Source organism: Arachis ipaensis, chromosome B8 (genome assembly GCF_059453495.1).
Source record: "Arachis ipaensis isolate K30076 ecotype BB chromosome B8, ASM5945349v1, whole genome shotgun sequence".
In the NCBI taxonomy this organism is placed as follows: Eukaryota; Viridiplantae; Streptophyta; class Magnoliopsida; order Fabales; family Fabaceae; genus Arachis; species Arachis ipaensis.
The window spans coordinates 92167843-92182477 of NC_142443.1; the positions used below are offsets into that span (position 1 = coordinate 92167843).

The 14635-nt window shown below is 38.7% G+C and overlaps 1 protein-coding gene and 1 non-coding gene across 3 annotated transcripts; one reads left to right on the plus strand and one right to left on the minus strand.

The window, feature by feature from the left end:
• Nucleotides 1-930: 930 nt before the first annotated feature.
• On the minus strand, nt 931-1038 carry LOC148548829 (small nucleolar RNA R71). The gene has a single exon (XR_015897208.1). It is a non-coding gene; the product is annotated as a small nucleolar RNA R71 (small nucleolar RNA).
• A 10940-nt stretch (nt 1039-11978) lies between these two features.
• On the plus strand, nt 11979-13627 carry LOC107612241 (uncharacterized). 2 transcript variants are annotated; one of them, XM_088496100.1, is made up of 4 exons: nt 11979-12130; nt 12350-12424; nt 13041-13099; nt 13565-13620. In XM_088496100.1, the coding sequence occupies exons 1-4, from the start codon at nt 11979-11981 to the stop codon at nt 13618-13620; spliced, it is 342 nt and encodes a 113-aa protein (XP_088352226.1). The 2 variants fall into 2 exon arrangements, 1 of the variants encoding a protein (XP_088352226.1); XR_015895999.1 differs by lacking the exons at nt 11979-12130; nt 13041-13099 and having other exon boundaries at nt 12348-12424; nt 13565-13627.
• Nucleotides 13628-14635: the final 1008 nt, after the last annotated feature.

Consider the following 14635-nt stretch of genomic DNA (forward strand, 5'->3'; position numbering starts at 1 on the left):
TAACTCTCTCTCTCTCTCTCTCTCTAATTTTCGAAAATATCTTCCCTCTTTTTCAAAATTTCTTTTTAATTAACTAATTATTTTTATTTTTTATTTTTGATTTCAAAAAAATTTTTCGAAAATTTCTAACATTTTTCAAAAAACCATTTTTCAAAAATCACTAACTCTTTTTCAAAATAATTTTCGAAAATTATCCCTCCCCCATCCTATTCTATTTATTCATTCATATCCTAACATCTCATCTCACATCTCTTCCATCCGTACAGTTGTGTTTCTTCCTTTACATCACATTCTTTGTCTCCCCCTCTTTTCTTCCACTCACACAGGGATCCCTATACTGTGGTATAAAGGATCTCTATTATTATTATTATTTTTCTGTGCCTTCTTCTTTGTCATATGAGCAGGAGCAAGGATAAGAACATTCTTGTGGAAGCAGATCCAGAACCTGAAAGGACTCTGAAGAGAAAATTAAGAGAAGCTAAAATACAACAATCCAGAGAAAACCTTTCAGAAATTTTCGAACAGGAAAAGGAGATGGCAGCCGAAAATAATAATAATGTAAGGAAGATGCTTGGTGACTTTACTGCACCTAATTCCAATTTACATGGAAGAAGCATCTCCATTCCTGCCATTGGAGCAAACAACTTTGAGATGAAACCTCAATTAGTTTCTCTGATGCAGCAGAACTGCAAGTTTCATGGACTTCCATCTGAAGATCCTTTTCAGTTCTTAACTGAATTCTTGCAGATATGTGATACTGTTAAGACTAATGGAGTAGATCCTGAAGTCTACAGGCTCATGCTTTTCCCTTTTGCTGTAAGAGACAGAGCTAGATTATGGTTGGATTCTCAACCCAAAGACAGCCTGAACTCTTGGGATAAGCTGGTCACGGCTTTCTTAGCCAAGTACTTTCCTCCTCAAAAGCTGAGCAAGCTTAGAGCTGATGTTCAAACCTTCTGACAGAAAGAAGGTGAATCCCTCTATGAAGCTTGGGAAAGATACAAACAGTTGACCAAAAAGTGTCCTTCTGACATGCTTTCAGAATGGACCATCCTGGATATATTCTATGATGGTTTATCTGAGCTATCAAAGATGTCACTGGACACTTCTGCAGGTGGATCCATTCACCTAAAGAAAATGCCTGCAGAAGCTCAAGAACTCATTGACATGGTTGCTAATAACCAGTTCATGTACTCTTCTGAAAGGAATCCTGTGAGTAATGGGACGCCTATGAAGAAGGGAGTTCTTGAAGTTGATACTCTGAATGCCATATTGGCTCAGAATAAAATATTGACTCAGCAAGTCAATATGATCTCTCAGAGTCTGCATGGAATGCAAGCTGCATCCAACAGTACTCAAGAGGCATCTTCTGAAGAAGAAGTTTATGATCCTGAGAACCCTGCAATAGCAGAGGTAAATTACTTAGGTGAACCTTATGGAAACACCTATAACTCAACATGGAGAAATCATCCAAATTTCTCATGGAAGGATCAAAAGCCCCAACAAGGCTTTAATAATGATGGAAGAAACAGGTTTAGCAATAGCAAGCCTTTTCCATCATCAACTCAGCAACAGACAGAGAACTCTGAACAAAATGCTTCTAATTTAGCAAATCTAGTCTCTGATCTATCTAAGGCCACTGTAAGTTTCATGAATGAAACAAGGTCTTCCATTAGAAATCTGGAAGCACAAGTGGGCCAGCTGAGTAAAAGGATCACTGAAATCCCTCCTAGTACTCTCCCAAGCAATACAGAAGAGAACCCAAAAGGAGAGTGCAAGGCCATTGACATAAGCGCCATGGCCGAACCTATGAGGAGAGGAGAGGACGTGAATCCCAAGGAGGGAGACCTCCTGGGACGTCCAGTGATCAATAAGGAGCTTCCCTCTGAGGAACCAAAGGAATCTGAGACTCATCTAGAGACCATAGAGATTCCATTGAACCTCCTTATGCCCTTCATGAGCTCTGATGAGTATTCCTCTTCTGAAGAGAATGAGGATGTTACTGAAGAGCAAACTGCCAAGTTTCTTGGTGCAATCATGAAGCTGAATGCCAAATTATTTGGCATTGATACTTGGGAAGTTGAACCTCCCTTGTTCATCAATGAACTAAGTGATCTGGATCAACTGACATTGCCTCAGAAGAGACAGGATCCTGGAAAGTTCATAATACCCTGTACCATAGGCACCATGATCTTTAAGGCTCTGTGTGACCTTGGTTCAGGAATAAACCTCATGCCCCTCTCTGTAATAGAGAAATTGGGAATCTATGGGGTGCAAGCTGCTAAAATCTCATTAGAGATGGCAGACAGTTCAAGAAAACAGGCTTATGGACAAGTAGAGGACGTTTTAGTAAAGGTTGAGGGCCTTTACATCCCTGTTGATTTCATAGTCCTGGATACTGGAAAGGAAGAGGATGAATCCATCATCCTAGGAAGACCTTTCCTGGCCACAGCAAGAGCTGTGATTGATGTTGACAAAGGTGAAATAGTCCTTCAATGGAATGAGAACTCCCTTGTATTCAAAACTCAAGGATCTCCCTCTGCAACCATGGAGAGGAAGCTTGAAAAGCTTCTCTCAAAGCAGAGTCAACCAGAGCCCCCACAGTCAAACTCTAAGTTTGGTGTTGGGAGGCCACAACCAAACTCTAAGTTTGGTGTTGAACTCCCATATCCAAACTCTAAGTTTGGTGTTGAAGAGTCTCAACAAAGCTCTGCACATCTGTGAGGCTCCATGAGAGCCCACTGTCAAGCTATTGACATTAAAGAAGCGCTTGTTGGGAGGCAACCCAATGTTTATCTAATTCTTATTTTTATTGTTTTTCATGTTTTCTTAGGTTCATGATCATGAGGAGTCACAAAATAAATATAAAAATTGAAAACAGAATCAAAAACAGCAGAAGAAAAATCACACCCTGGAGGAGCATCTGTCTGGCGTTCAGCGCCAGAACAGAGCATGGTTCTGGCGCTGAACGCCCAAAATGGGCAGCTTCTGGGCGCTGAACGCCAGAACAGGCATGGTTCTGGCGTTCAACGCCAGAAATGGCACACAAATGGGCGTTGAACGCCCAAAATGGCCACCAACCTGGCGCTGAACGCCCAGAGTTGGGTACAAAGGCATTTTTACATGCCTAATGGGTGCAGGGATGTAAATCCTTGAACACCTCAGGATCTGTGGACCCCACAGGATCCACTCAGGATCTGTGGACCCCACAGGATCCCCACCTACCTCCACTCACTTCTTCTCACCACTCTCTTTCACACAACCCCATAAACACTCTTCCCTAAAAACCCCTCACTAATCACCTCAATCTCTCTTCCCCACTAAACCTTCACCACTCACATCCACCCACTCTTCCCAATAAACCTACCTCATAAACCCCACCTACCTTCAAAATTCAAAACCAATTTCCCACCCAAACCCACCCATATGGCCGAACCTTAACCCCCCCTCCCTTCCCTATATAAAGACCTCCATTCTTCATCAAATTCACACAACACACCCCTCTACACTCCTCTTGGCCGAAACCACATCTCCCTCTCCCTCTCCATATTCCTTCTTCTTCTTCTTCTATTCTTTTGTTTATTGCTCGAGGGCGAGCAATATTCTAAGTTTGGTGTGGTAAAAGCATAGCTTTTTTGTTTTTTCATTACCATTGATGGCATTTAAGACCAGAGAATCCTCTAGAAGAGGGAAAGGGAAGATAAAAGCTTCCACATCCGAGTCATGGGAGATGGAAAGATTCATCTCCAAAGCCCATCAAGACCACTTCTATAATGTTGTAGCCAAGAAGAAGGTGATCCCTGAGGTCCCTTTTAAACTCAAAAGAAATGAGTATCCGGAGATCCGACATGAAATTCAAAGAAGAGGTTGGGAAGTTCTAACAAATCCCATCCAACAAGTCGGCATCCTAATGGTTCAAGAGTTCTATGCTAATGCATGGATCACCAAGAACCATGATCAAAGTAAGAACCCGGATCCAAAGAACTATGTTACAATGGTTCGGGGAAAATACTTAGATTTTAGTCCGGAGAATGTGAGGTTGGCGTTCAACTTGCCATACATGGAAGAGAACGCACGCCCCTACACAAGGAGAGTCAACTTTGATCAAAGGTTGGACCAAGTCCTTATGGACATATGTGTAGAAGGAGCTCAATGGAAGATTGACTCCAAAGGCAAGCCGGTTCAACTAAGAAGATTGGACCTCAAGCCTATAGCTAGAGGATGGTTGGAGTTTATTCAATGCTCAATCATTCCCACTAGCAACCGGTCTGAAGTTACTATAGACCGGGCCATCATGATCCATAGCATCATGATTGGAGAAGAGGTGGAAGTTCATGAGATTATACCTCAAGAACTCTACAAGGTGGCTGACAAGTCCTCCACTATGGCAAGGTTAGCCTTCCCTCACCTCATTTGCCACCTATGCAATTCAGCTGGGATTGACATAGAGGGAGATATCCTCATCAAAGAGGACAAGCCCATCACTAAGAAAAAGATGGAGCAAGCAAGAGAGCCCAGTCATGGAGCTCAAGAGGCGCAAGAAGCTCACTTCCATGAGATCCCTGAGATGCCTCAAATGCACTTTCCTCCACAAAATTATTGGGAGCAAATCTACACCTCCCTAGGAGAATTGAGTTCCAATATGGAACAACTAAGGGTGGAACATCAAGAGCACTCCATCATGCTGCATGAAATAAGAGAAGATCAAAAGGCAATGAGGGAGGAGCAACAAAGACAAGGAAGAGACATAGAAGAGCTCAAGGACATCATTGGTTCCTCAAGAAGGAAACGCCACCATCACTAAGGTGGATTCATTCCTTGTTCTTGTCTTCTCTGTTTTTCGTTTTCTATATTATGTGCTTATCAATGTTTGTGCCTTTATTACATGATCATTAGTAGTTAGTAATTTTGTCTTAAAGATATGAATGTCCTATGAATCCATCACCTCTCTTAAAAGAAAAATGTTTTAATTCAAAAGAACAAGAAGTACATGAGTTTCGAATTTATCCTTGAACTTAGTTTAATTATATTGATGTGGTGACAATGCTTCTTGTTTTCTGAATGTATGCTTGAACAGTGCATATGTCTTTTGAAGTTGTTGTTTAAGAATGTTAAATATGTTGGCTCTTGAAAGAATGATGACTAGGAGACATGTTATTTGATAATCTAAAAAATCATAAAAACGATTCTTGAAGCAAGAAAAAGCAGCAAAGAACAAAGCTTGCAGAAAAAAAAAAATAGGGCAAAAAAAAAATTAGAGAAAAAAAAATAGAAAGAAAAAGAAAAAGCAAGCAGAAAAAGCCAATAACCCTTAAAACCAAAAGGCAAGGGCAAATAAAAAGGATCCCAAGGCTTTGAGCATCAGTGGATAGGAGGGCCTAAAGGAATAAAATCCTGGTCTAAGCGGCTAAACCAAGCTGTCCCTAACCATGTGCTTGTGGCGTGTAGGTGTCAAGTGAAAACTTGAGACTGAGCGGTTAAAGTCAAGGTCCAAAGCAAAAACAAAGAGTGTGCTTAAGAACCCTGGACACCTCTAATTGGGGACTTTAGCAAAGCTGAGTCACAATCTGAAAAGGTTCACCCAATTATGTGTCTGTGGCATTTATGTATCCGGTGGTATTACTGGAAAACAAAGTGCTTAGGGCCACGGCCAAGACTCATAAAGAAGCTGTGTTCAAGAATCATCATACTGAACTAGGAGAGTCAATAACACTATTCGAAATCTGAAGTTCCTATAGATGCCAATCATTCTGAACCTCAATGGATAAAGTGAGATGCCAAAACTATTCAAGAGGCAAAAAGCTATAAGCCCCGCTCATATGATTGAAGCTCTGTTTCATTGATAGTTTGGAATTTATAGTATATTCTCTTCTTTTTATCCTATTTGATTTTCAGTTACTTGGGGACAAGCAACAATTTAAGTTTGGTGTTGTGATGAGCGGATAATTTATACGCTTTTTGGCATTGTTTTTAGTATGTTTTTAGTAGGATCTAGTTACTTTTAAGGGATGTTTTCATTAGTTTTTATGTTAAATTCACATTTCTGGACTTTACTATGAGTTTGTGTGTTTTTCTGTGATTTCAGGTATTTTCTGGCTGAAATTGAGGGACTTGAGCAGAAATCAGATTCAGAGGTTGAAAAAGGACTGCTGATGCTGTTGGATTCTGACCTCCCTGCACTCAAAGTGGATTTTCTGGAGCTACAGAACTCGAAATGGCGCGCTTCCAATTGCGTTGGAAAGTAGACATCCAGGTCTTTTCAGAAATATATAATAGTCCATACTTTGGCTAAGAATTGACGACGTAAACTGGCGTTCAACGCCAGCCTTCTGCCCAAATCTGGCGTCCAGCGCCAGAAAAGGATCCAAAACCAGAGTTGAACGCCCAAACTGGCACAGAAACTGGCGTTCAACTCCACAAATGGCCTCTGCACGTGCAACACTCAAGCTCAGCCCAAAACACACCAAGTGGGCCCAGGAAGTGGATTTATGCATCAATTACTTACTCATGTAAACCCTAGTAGCTAGTTTATTATAAATAGGACCTTTTACTATTGTATTAGGAATCTTTTGATCATCTTTGGATCCGGGATTGTATTTTGATCCTGTGATCTCGTTTAGGGGGCTGGCCATCTCGGCCATGCCTGGACCTTTCACTTATGTATTTTCATACGGTAGAGTTTCTACACTCCATAGATTAAGGTGTAGAGCTCTGCTGTTCCTAAAAAATTAATGCAAGTACTACTGTTTTCTATTCAATTCATCTTATTTCGCTTCTAAGATATCCATTCACACCCAAGAATGTGATGAAGGTGATGATTATATGTGACGTTCATCATCCTTCTCCCTTATGAACGCGTGCCTGACAAACACTTCTGTTCTACATGAATTAAGCTAGAATGAGTATCTCTTAGATCTCCTAACAGGAATCTTCATGGCGTAAGCTAGAATGATGGCGGCATTCAAGAGAATCCGGAAGGTCTAAACCTTGTCTGTGGTATTCTGAGTAGGATTCAATGATTGAATGACTGTGACGAGCTTCAAACTCGCGAGTGCTGGGCGTTAGTGACAGACGCAAAAGGAGGGTGAATCCTATTCCAGCATGATCGAGAACCGACAGATGAATAGCCGTGCCGTGACAGGGTGCGTGAGCATATTATTCACTGAGAGGAGGGGATGTAGCCACTGATTGGATGAAGATAGCAGGAAAGCAGAGGTTCAGAGGAACGAAAAGCATCTCCATTCGCTTATCTGAAATTCCTACCAATGAATTACATAAGTATCTCTATCCCTATTTTATTATATAATATTCGAAAACACCATTATCACTTTATATCTGCCTGACTGAGATTTACAAGGTGACCATAGGTTGCTTCATACCAACAATCTCCGTGGGATTCGACCCTTACTCACGTAAGGTATTACTTGGACGACCCAGTGCACTTGCTGGTTAGATGTATCGAAGTTGTGACAATTATGAATTAAGATCAAAGCACCAAGCTTTGGAGCCATTACCAGGGATAGTTCGAGCCTGGACATCACAATTTCGTGCACCAAGGACCTCCAATTTCTCATACCTTGCCAAAAGTCTATTTACAGTCATTTATTTATTTAGTTGCCATTTAAATTGCTTGTTCTTCATTTACTTCAATTGCTAATTAAATCATTCGCTCCTCATTCTCAAAACACCAATTTACAATCTCCATAACTAATAATAAGAACATACTTCCCTGCAGTTCCTTGAGAAGACGACCCGGGATTTGAATACTTCGGTTATCAATTTATTTAGGGGTTTGTTACTTGTGACAACCAAAACATTTGTACGAAGGGATTTCTGTTGGTTTAGAGACTATATCTACAACGCGACTGTTTTTATAAAATTCTTTACTGGCATAAATCCTAACGTCAAAAGCAGAGAAAGAAAAAGAAACAAAAAGCCAATAACTCTTTAAACCAAAAGGAAAGAGCAAGGATCCAAGGCTTTGAGCATCAATGGTTAGGAGGGCCTAAAAGAAACAAAATCTTGGCCTAATAGTTCAAATGAGCTGCTTCCCTAACTATATGCTTGTGGTGAGAAGGTGTCAAGTGAAAAGCTTGAGACTGAGCAGTTAAAGTCGTGATCCAAAGCAAAAGAGTGTGCTTAAGAACTCTGGACACCACTGGCTGGGGATTCTAGCAAAGCTGAATCACAATCCTAAAAGTTTCACCCAGTTAAGTGTCTGTGGTGTTTATGTATCCGGTGTTAATACTGGAAAACAAAGTGCTTAGGGTCACGGCCAAGACTCAAAAGAAGCTGTGTTCAAGAATCAAAAGGAACTAAGCTAGGAGAATCAAGGACCTCACTCATTCTTCTTTGGAGTTGTGGCGCTAAATGCCACTCTTCTGGCATTTAGTGTAACACCCTCACTATTAGAGCGTCACACTTCCAGCTGCGCCACTCTGATAGATTTGGATATTACGACTGCTCTAAACATATTTAATACTAAAATAGGAGCCTATTTAAAACTTAAAATCGCATAACCTTTCATTTTCACTATTTTCTTGAAAACATATACATATATATACATAACAATAAATTACAAACATATATATCACAAATTCCTATTGGTGCACGAAATTTGGATCTCAATGGCGCCAAAAGAACTTGGTACACACTATCATAATCTCAATTCTTCTTCACAACTTCGCACAACTAACCAGCAAGTATACTGGGTCGTCCAAGTAATAAACCTTATGTGATTAAGGGTTGATCTCACGGAGATTGTCGGCTTGAAGCAAGCTATGGTCATCCTTATAAATCTCAGTCAGGCGGATTCAAATAGTTATGGGATTTTGATAATTAAAACATAAATAAAATATAAAATAGGATAGAGATACTTATGTAATTCATTGGTAGGAATTTCAGATAAGCGTATGGAGATGATTTATTCCGTCTGAATCTCTGCTTTCCTACTGCCTTCATCCAATCATTCATACTCCTTTCCATGGCAAGCTGTATGTTGGGCATCACCGTCGTCAATGGCTACCTCCCATCCTCCCAATGAAAATGGTCCAAAAGCGTTGTCACCGCACGGCTAATCATCTGTCGGTTCTCACTCTTTTTGGAATAGAATCTGTTGATCCTTTTGTGTCTGTCAATACACCCAGCACTCGTGAGTTTGAAGCTCGTCACAGTCATCCCATCCCAAATCCTACTCGGAATACCACAGACAAGGTTTAGACTTTCTGGATCTCAATAATGGCCGCCAATAATTCTAGCTTATACCACCAAGACTCTGATCTGAACCAGGAGCCGAAGAGATAAAAGCTCAAGCTATTGTAGATAGAACGGAAGTGGTTGTCAGGCACGCGTTCATAGGCGAGAATGATGATAAGTGTCACGGATCATCACATTCATCAGGTTGAAGTACGAGTGAATATCTTGGAGTAAGAATAAGCTTGAATTGAATAGAAAAACAATAGTACTTTGCATTAATTCATGAGGAACAGCAGAGCTCCACACCTTAATCTATGGGGTGTAGAAACTCCACCGTTGAAAATACATAAGAACAGAAGGTCTAGGCATGGCCGAATGGCCAGCCTCCAAACGTGTACAAAAGCATAAAGGTCTCAGGACTAAACGTCCAAAGATCTAAAATAAAATCTCTAAATGTAGTATTTATACTAAACTAGTAACCTAGGGTTTACAGAAATGAGTAAATGATGCAGAAATCCACTTCCAGGCCCACTTGGTGTGTGCTTGGGCTGAGAATTGAGCTTTCATGTGTAGAGACTCTTTTAGGAGTTAAACGCCAGGTTGTAGCCTGTTTCTGGCGTTTAACTCTGATTTGCAACCTGTTTCTGACGTTTAACTCCAGAATAGGGCAGAAAGTTGGCGTTTGAACGCCAGTTTGCATCGTCAAAACTCGGGCAAAGTATGGACTATTATATATTTCTGGAAAGCCCAGGATGTCTACTTTCCAACGCAATTAAGAGCGCACCAATTAAGTTTCTGTAGCTCCAGAAAATCCATTTTGAGTGCAGGGAGGTCAGAATCCAACAGCATTTGCGGTCCTTCTTCAGCCTCTGAATCAGATTTTTGCTCAAGTCCCTCAATTTCAGCCAAAATTTACTTGAAATCACAGAAAAACACACAAACTCATAATGAAGTCCAGAAATGTGATTTTTATTTAAAAACTAATAAAAATATACTAAAAACTAACTAAATCATACTAAAAACTATGTAAAAACAATGCCAAAAAGCGTATAAATTATCCGCTCATCATAACACGAAACTTAAATTGTTGCTTGTCCCCAAGCAACTGAAAATCAAATAGGATAAAAAGAAGATAATATACTATAAATTCCAAAATATCAATGAAACTTAGCTCCAATTAGATGAGCGGGACTAGTAGCTTTTTGCCTCTGAACAGTTTTAGCATCTCACTTTATCCTCTGAAGTTCAGAATGATTGGCATCTATAAGAACTTAGAGTTAAGATAGTGTTATTGATTCTCCTAGTTCAGATTTTTGATTCTTGAACACATCTACTTTATGAGTCTTGGTCGTGGCCCTAAGCACTTTGTTTTCCAGTATTACCACCGGATACTTAAATGCCACAGACACATAACTTGGTGAACCTTTTCAGATTGTGACTCAGCTTTGCTAAAGTCCCCAATTAGAGGTGTCTAGAGTTCTTAAGCACACTCTTTTTTTTTGCTTTGGACCTCGACTTTAACCACTCAGTCTCAAGCTTTTCACTTGACACCTTCACGCCACAAGCACATGGTTAGGAACAACTTGGTTTAGCCGCTTAGGCCAGGATTTTATTCCTTTGGGCCCTCCTATCCACTGATGCTCAAAGCCTTGGATCCTTTTTACCCTTACCTTTTGGTTTAAAGGGTTATTGGCTTTTTGCTCTTGCCTTTTGGTTTAAAGAGCTATTGGCTTTTTCTGCTTGCTTTTTCTTTTTCTTTCTCTCTTTTTTTTTTCTTTTATTTTCACCATTTTTTTTGCAAGCCTTGTTTTTCACTGCTTTTTCTTGTTTCAAGAATCAATTTTATGATTTTTCAAGTTATCAAATAACATTTCTCCTTTTTCATCATTCTTTTAAGAGCCAACAATTTTAACATTCATAAACAACAAATTCAAAAGACATATGCACTGTTCAAGCATTCATTCAGAAAACAAAAAGTATTGTCACCACATCAAAATAATTAAACTAATTTCAAGGATTAATTCGAAATCATGTACTTCTTGTTCTTTTGTGGTTAACACTACAAGAAAAATACCCATTCAGCCACACTTTTTTTAAGCTACATTTGAAAAGCGTAGCCTATTCTATGAATAGGCTACGCTTTTCTCTGTGTTGCCTTTTTATAAGAGAAAAGGATACACAATTGTGGCATCATTTAAAAAGTGTAGCCTTAGGTATTATAAAAATCACTTATAAAGCATAGCTGTAGGTTGATATCTATGGGTACACTTTTCATACCAAAGGAAGCGCTTTTAAAGAGTAACATATTTGTTATATTTTGAGTGCACTTTAAAAATGTAGCCTAATGTATCTAGGCCAAATGCACCTAAACACTTAGTAATTTTTCTTTTCCTTATCACCAAATCACACTCACCTTTGAATACCCTCACTTTCGCCATCTGATCAGAAAAAGGTTTCGCCCCTCACCTTCGCAAATCACCTTCGAATTAATTCTTTAAAACCCTAACCCTAACACACCCACACACTCACACTCATTCTCACCATCACTCACCACCCCCACCACGCCCCTTTTCACACACACACACACCCATATCCGAGAGAAAGAGTGAACCAGAGGGAGGAGAGGAGGAGACAGAGATGAGAGAGCGCGATCGAGAGAATAGAGAGTGAGAGGGGGTCACCGCCGCAACGTCGCTGCAGCCGACGCCATTGCCGTCGCGGAGCAGGGAGCCCGGAGGGGAGAGAGAGATGATTTGCATACGAGATGGAAAGAGAGGATGAAGATGCGACGCAAGAGAGGAGGCTGTTCCGCCGTGCACTGTTGTCGCTCCTGGGGTCGATTGAAGCCGCCGCCGCCGCAACTAGGGCTTGCCGTGCTCCTGGGGTCGATCTCTGCGCTTCTCATCATTGTCTCTGTGCTCACGTCGTTGATTAGGTATGTATTAATTTCCATTTGGTTTTGAAATTTGAGGGGTTCCGATTTTTGAAAGCGGTTTCCGGTCGGTAATCACAAACACAGCTACTATGCTCTTATTTATTTCTTGTATTTCAATTACAATGTTGAAATTTGAGAGTAAACCAAGTTGATGCATGAGCCAGATACGCCATTGTTGTGGTAATTTCAGAGATAATAGTGTGTTGAGTTCTTTTTCAGAAGGGAGCTCGAAGAGTTAGGTGTGACACTTCCAAAGGATGCATTCGAACTGATTTTTGTTTTCCTCCAAGAGTGGTAAGTGGTGTCTGCTCTTTGCTGCATCACTTTAGTTTTGTCTCCATATTGATTCTGTTTTTATTTTTTTAAGTTGATATATAATTAATTAGTTAATTTGTCCTTTATGGAAGACATGCATAACTTCCACCAAAGCTTCTAGAAATTTGATTCCCTGCCCACTACTACTACCATAGTACTAACTGTCAAGCATTTTTTGTGTTTTTGTTAATTTCTTTTTCTCCAATCCGTAAGATTCGATCATTGAATAGTATACTAACTTCTACTGTATTTACGATTCGCTCGAATTATTCAATTGGGTTTCCTTGAATTTTTGGTTTCAATATTCAATAGAAACACCTTTATCTATGTGCGTAGCTATTATTGTTGAAATAATTTGCATATCCTGAATGTTCAATACATGTTTAATTAATGCTTTTCCTCTACCATGTTTCATATTGTAAGTTGTAATTTCTATCTCATTAGCATGTGAATCAAATTAAAAATTAATTTCTATCTCGTTAGTTGAGTGAACTTATACAATTGTGTTTAATAGGTGAAAGATACAAATTATTGTTGAAGAATTTGGAATTAAGTTCTGCATTTTGTCATTTCTTTTCATGCTTTGGCCTTTTAGGGACAAACTCCACTTTTCCACAAAATTTCAGCTACGAGGCTGCTGGGCATGTAATTTTGGCATTTCTTTTTCTGTGTGGTTAATTTAGAAGTATGCTATATTTGCATTTGAATTACATATGATTGAAGAACAGGGATTTTATAAGGATGTTGAAACTTGAAACAAAGAAATGGACCACTGACTCATTAAAATTTTGAAAATGATCAGTTTGGATGCTTGGCTAAACGTATTAGTGGAGACATTCAATGATTGTCACATAGGAATTGAAACTTGATCTCTTATTTTCTGTAATTATGCTTGGCTAAGTGCTTCAGTATAATTTTACTTTGGTGCATGCTCTGTGCAGTTATTTAGGGATATTGGCTTAGCATTTTATTGAGAATTATTATATGCATTTTCTGTCATTTGCATTTGAGTTCATTATGAATGCTGACCAATGAATTTTATTGACAATTATTATATGAAATTGCTTTACATTACACTTTTATGAGTTTGACTGAAAATTCTTATTTGTTTTGTATTAGAATCTTGGCAAATAGACATTCTGCACATAGGAAGCTGCAATACATATCAAAGTTAGAGAGAAGTGTAACTTCATTTCAGGTTAGTTATTTATTGCGGCACATAATTTAGCAATAACTTGCACCAATTTGTAATTTAGATATTACTTGCCCTGTTTCTTTTTTTTCCACACCTTCCTCACACACGCCCTTCCCCTAACTTGACTATTATACCCTAATCTCAATTCGTAATTTAGTAATACTATAATCATCATGACTTAATATCATAGGCCCAAATGGAATGCCTTCTTAATAATACTATTAATAGAAAACTTATTTTAAGAAGAGTAAGTAATTAATTGTAAATTAAAAAAATAATAATTATTTAAAAGTTTTAAAACATTAGCATCTGTGTGTTCTATTTCATTGAGTATAAAAATTAACTCTCTCTCTCTCTTGTTCATAATATGATATGTCCTCTCCATGCAAAACACGAGATCCTTTTCAACACTGACATCTATTTTTGCATTCAGTATCTTTCTTCCTCTCATAAAGTCTTATATAATTATAAAATAAAAATAAAAATAAATAAAATATTGCAAAAAATGCCCCCTTTTGCTTAGTTAGAGTTCCCCCAAGCAATCCCCCAGAAGTGGTTAATGACTAATGAGTAATCACACTACCATTACCAATTACCAAATGTCACATTGGACAGCACCAACAGGCAAATCATTGTATATTACACAATTTAATCTCCTTAATAATTGATTGGATATAAACTGCAAGTTGAATATTTCTTGTGAATCTGCATGTTCCCCCAATCATTTATAGCATTTTATCTAGCTTATGCTTTTTTTTATCTTTGAATTCTAAATTTGGATTTGTGAAACACTACTATGCATTGGTGAAACTTGCACACAGTACAGAAAGAATTAATGATATCAGTCATTGATAGTTTTGAGTTTGATTTTTTAATTTTTATAATTGCGAATGTCATTATAAATATTTTTCTAAATTATTTTTTTATATAATTATGCAGGATAATATTGAGGATGATAATGAAGATTAAGCTGATTATTATTGTGGTTTATTAGC

What these genes read in the sequence shown, in the direction of transcription:
- LOC107612241 (XM_088496100.1), top strand. Translation starts at nt 11,979, where the DNA reads ATGCGACGCAAGAGAGGAGGCTGTTCCGCCGTGCACTGTTGTCGCTCC. An exon ending in GTGCTCACGTCGTTGATTAG is followed by an intron (nt 12,131 to 12,349) that starts GTATGTATTAAT and finishes GTTCTTTTTCAG; the next exon opens with AAGGGAGCTCGAAGAGTTAG. An exon ending in TTTGTTTTCCTCCAAGAGTG is followed by an intron (nt 12,425 to 13,040) that starts GTAAGTGGTGTC and finishes TTGGCCTTTTAG; the next exon opens with GGACAAACTCCACTTTTCCA.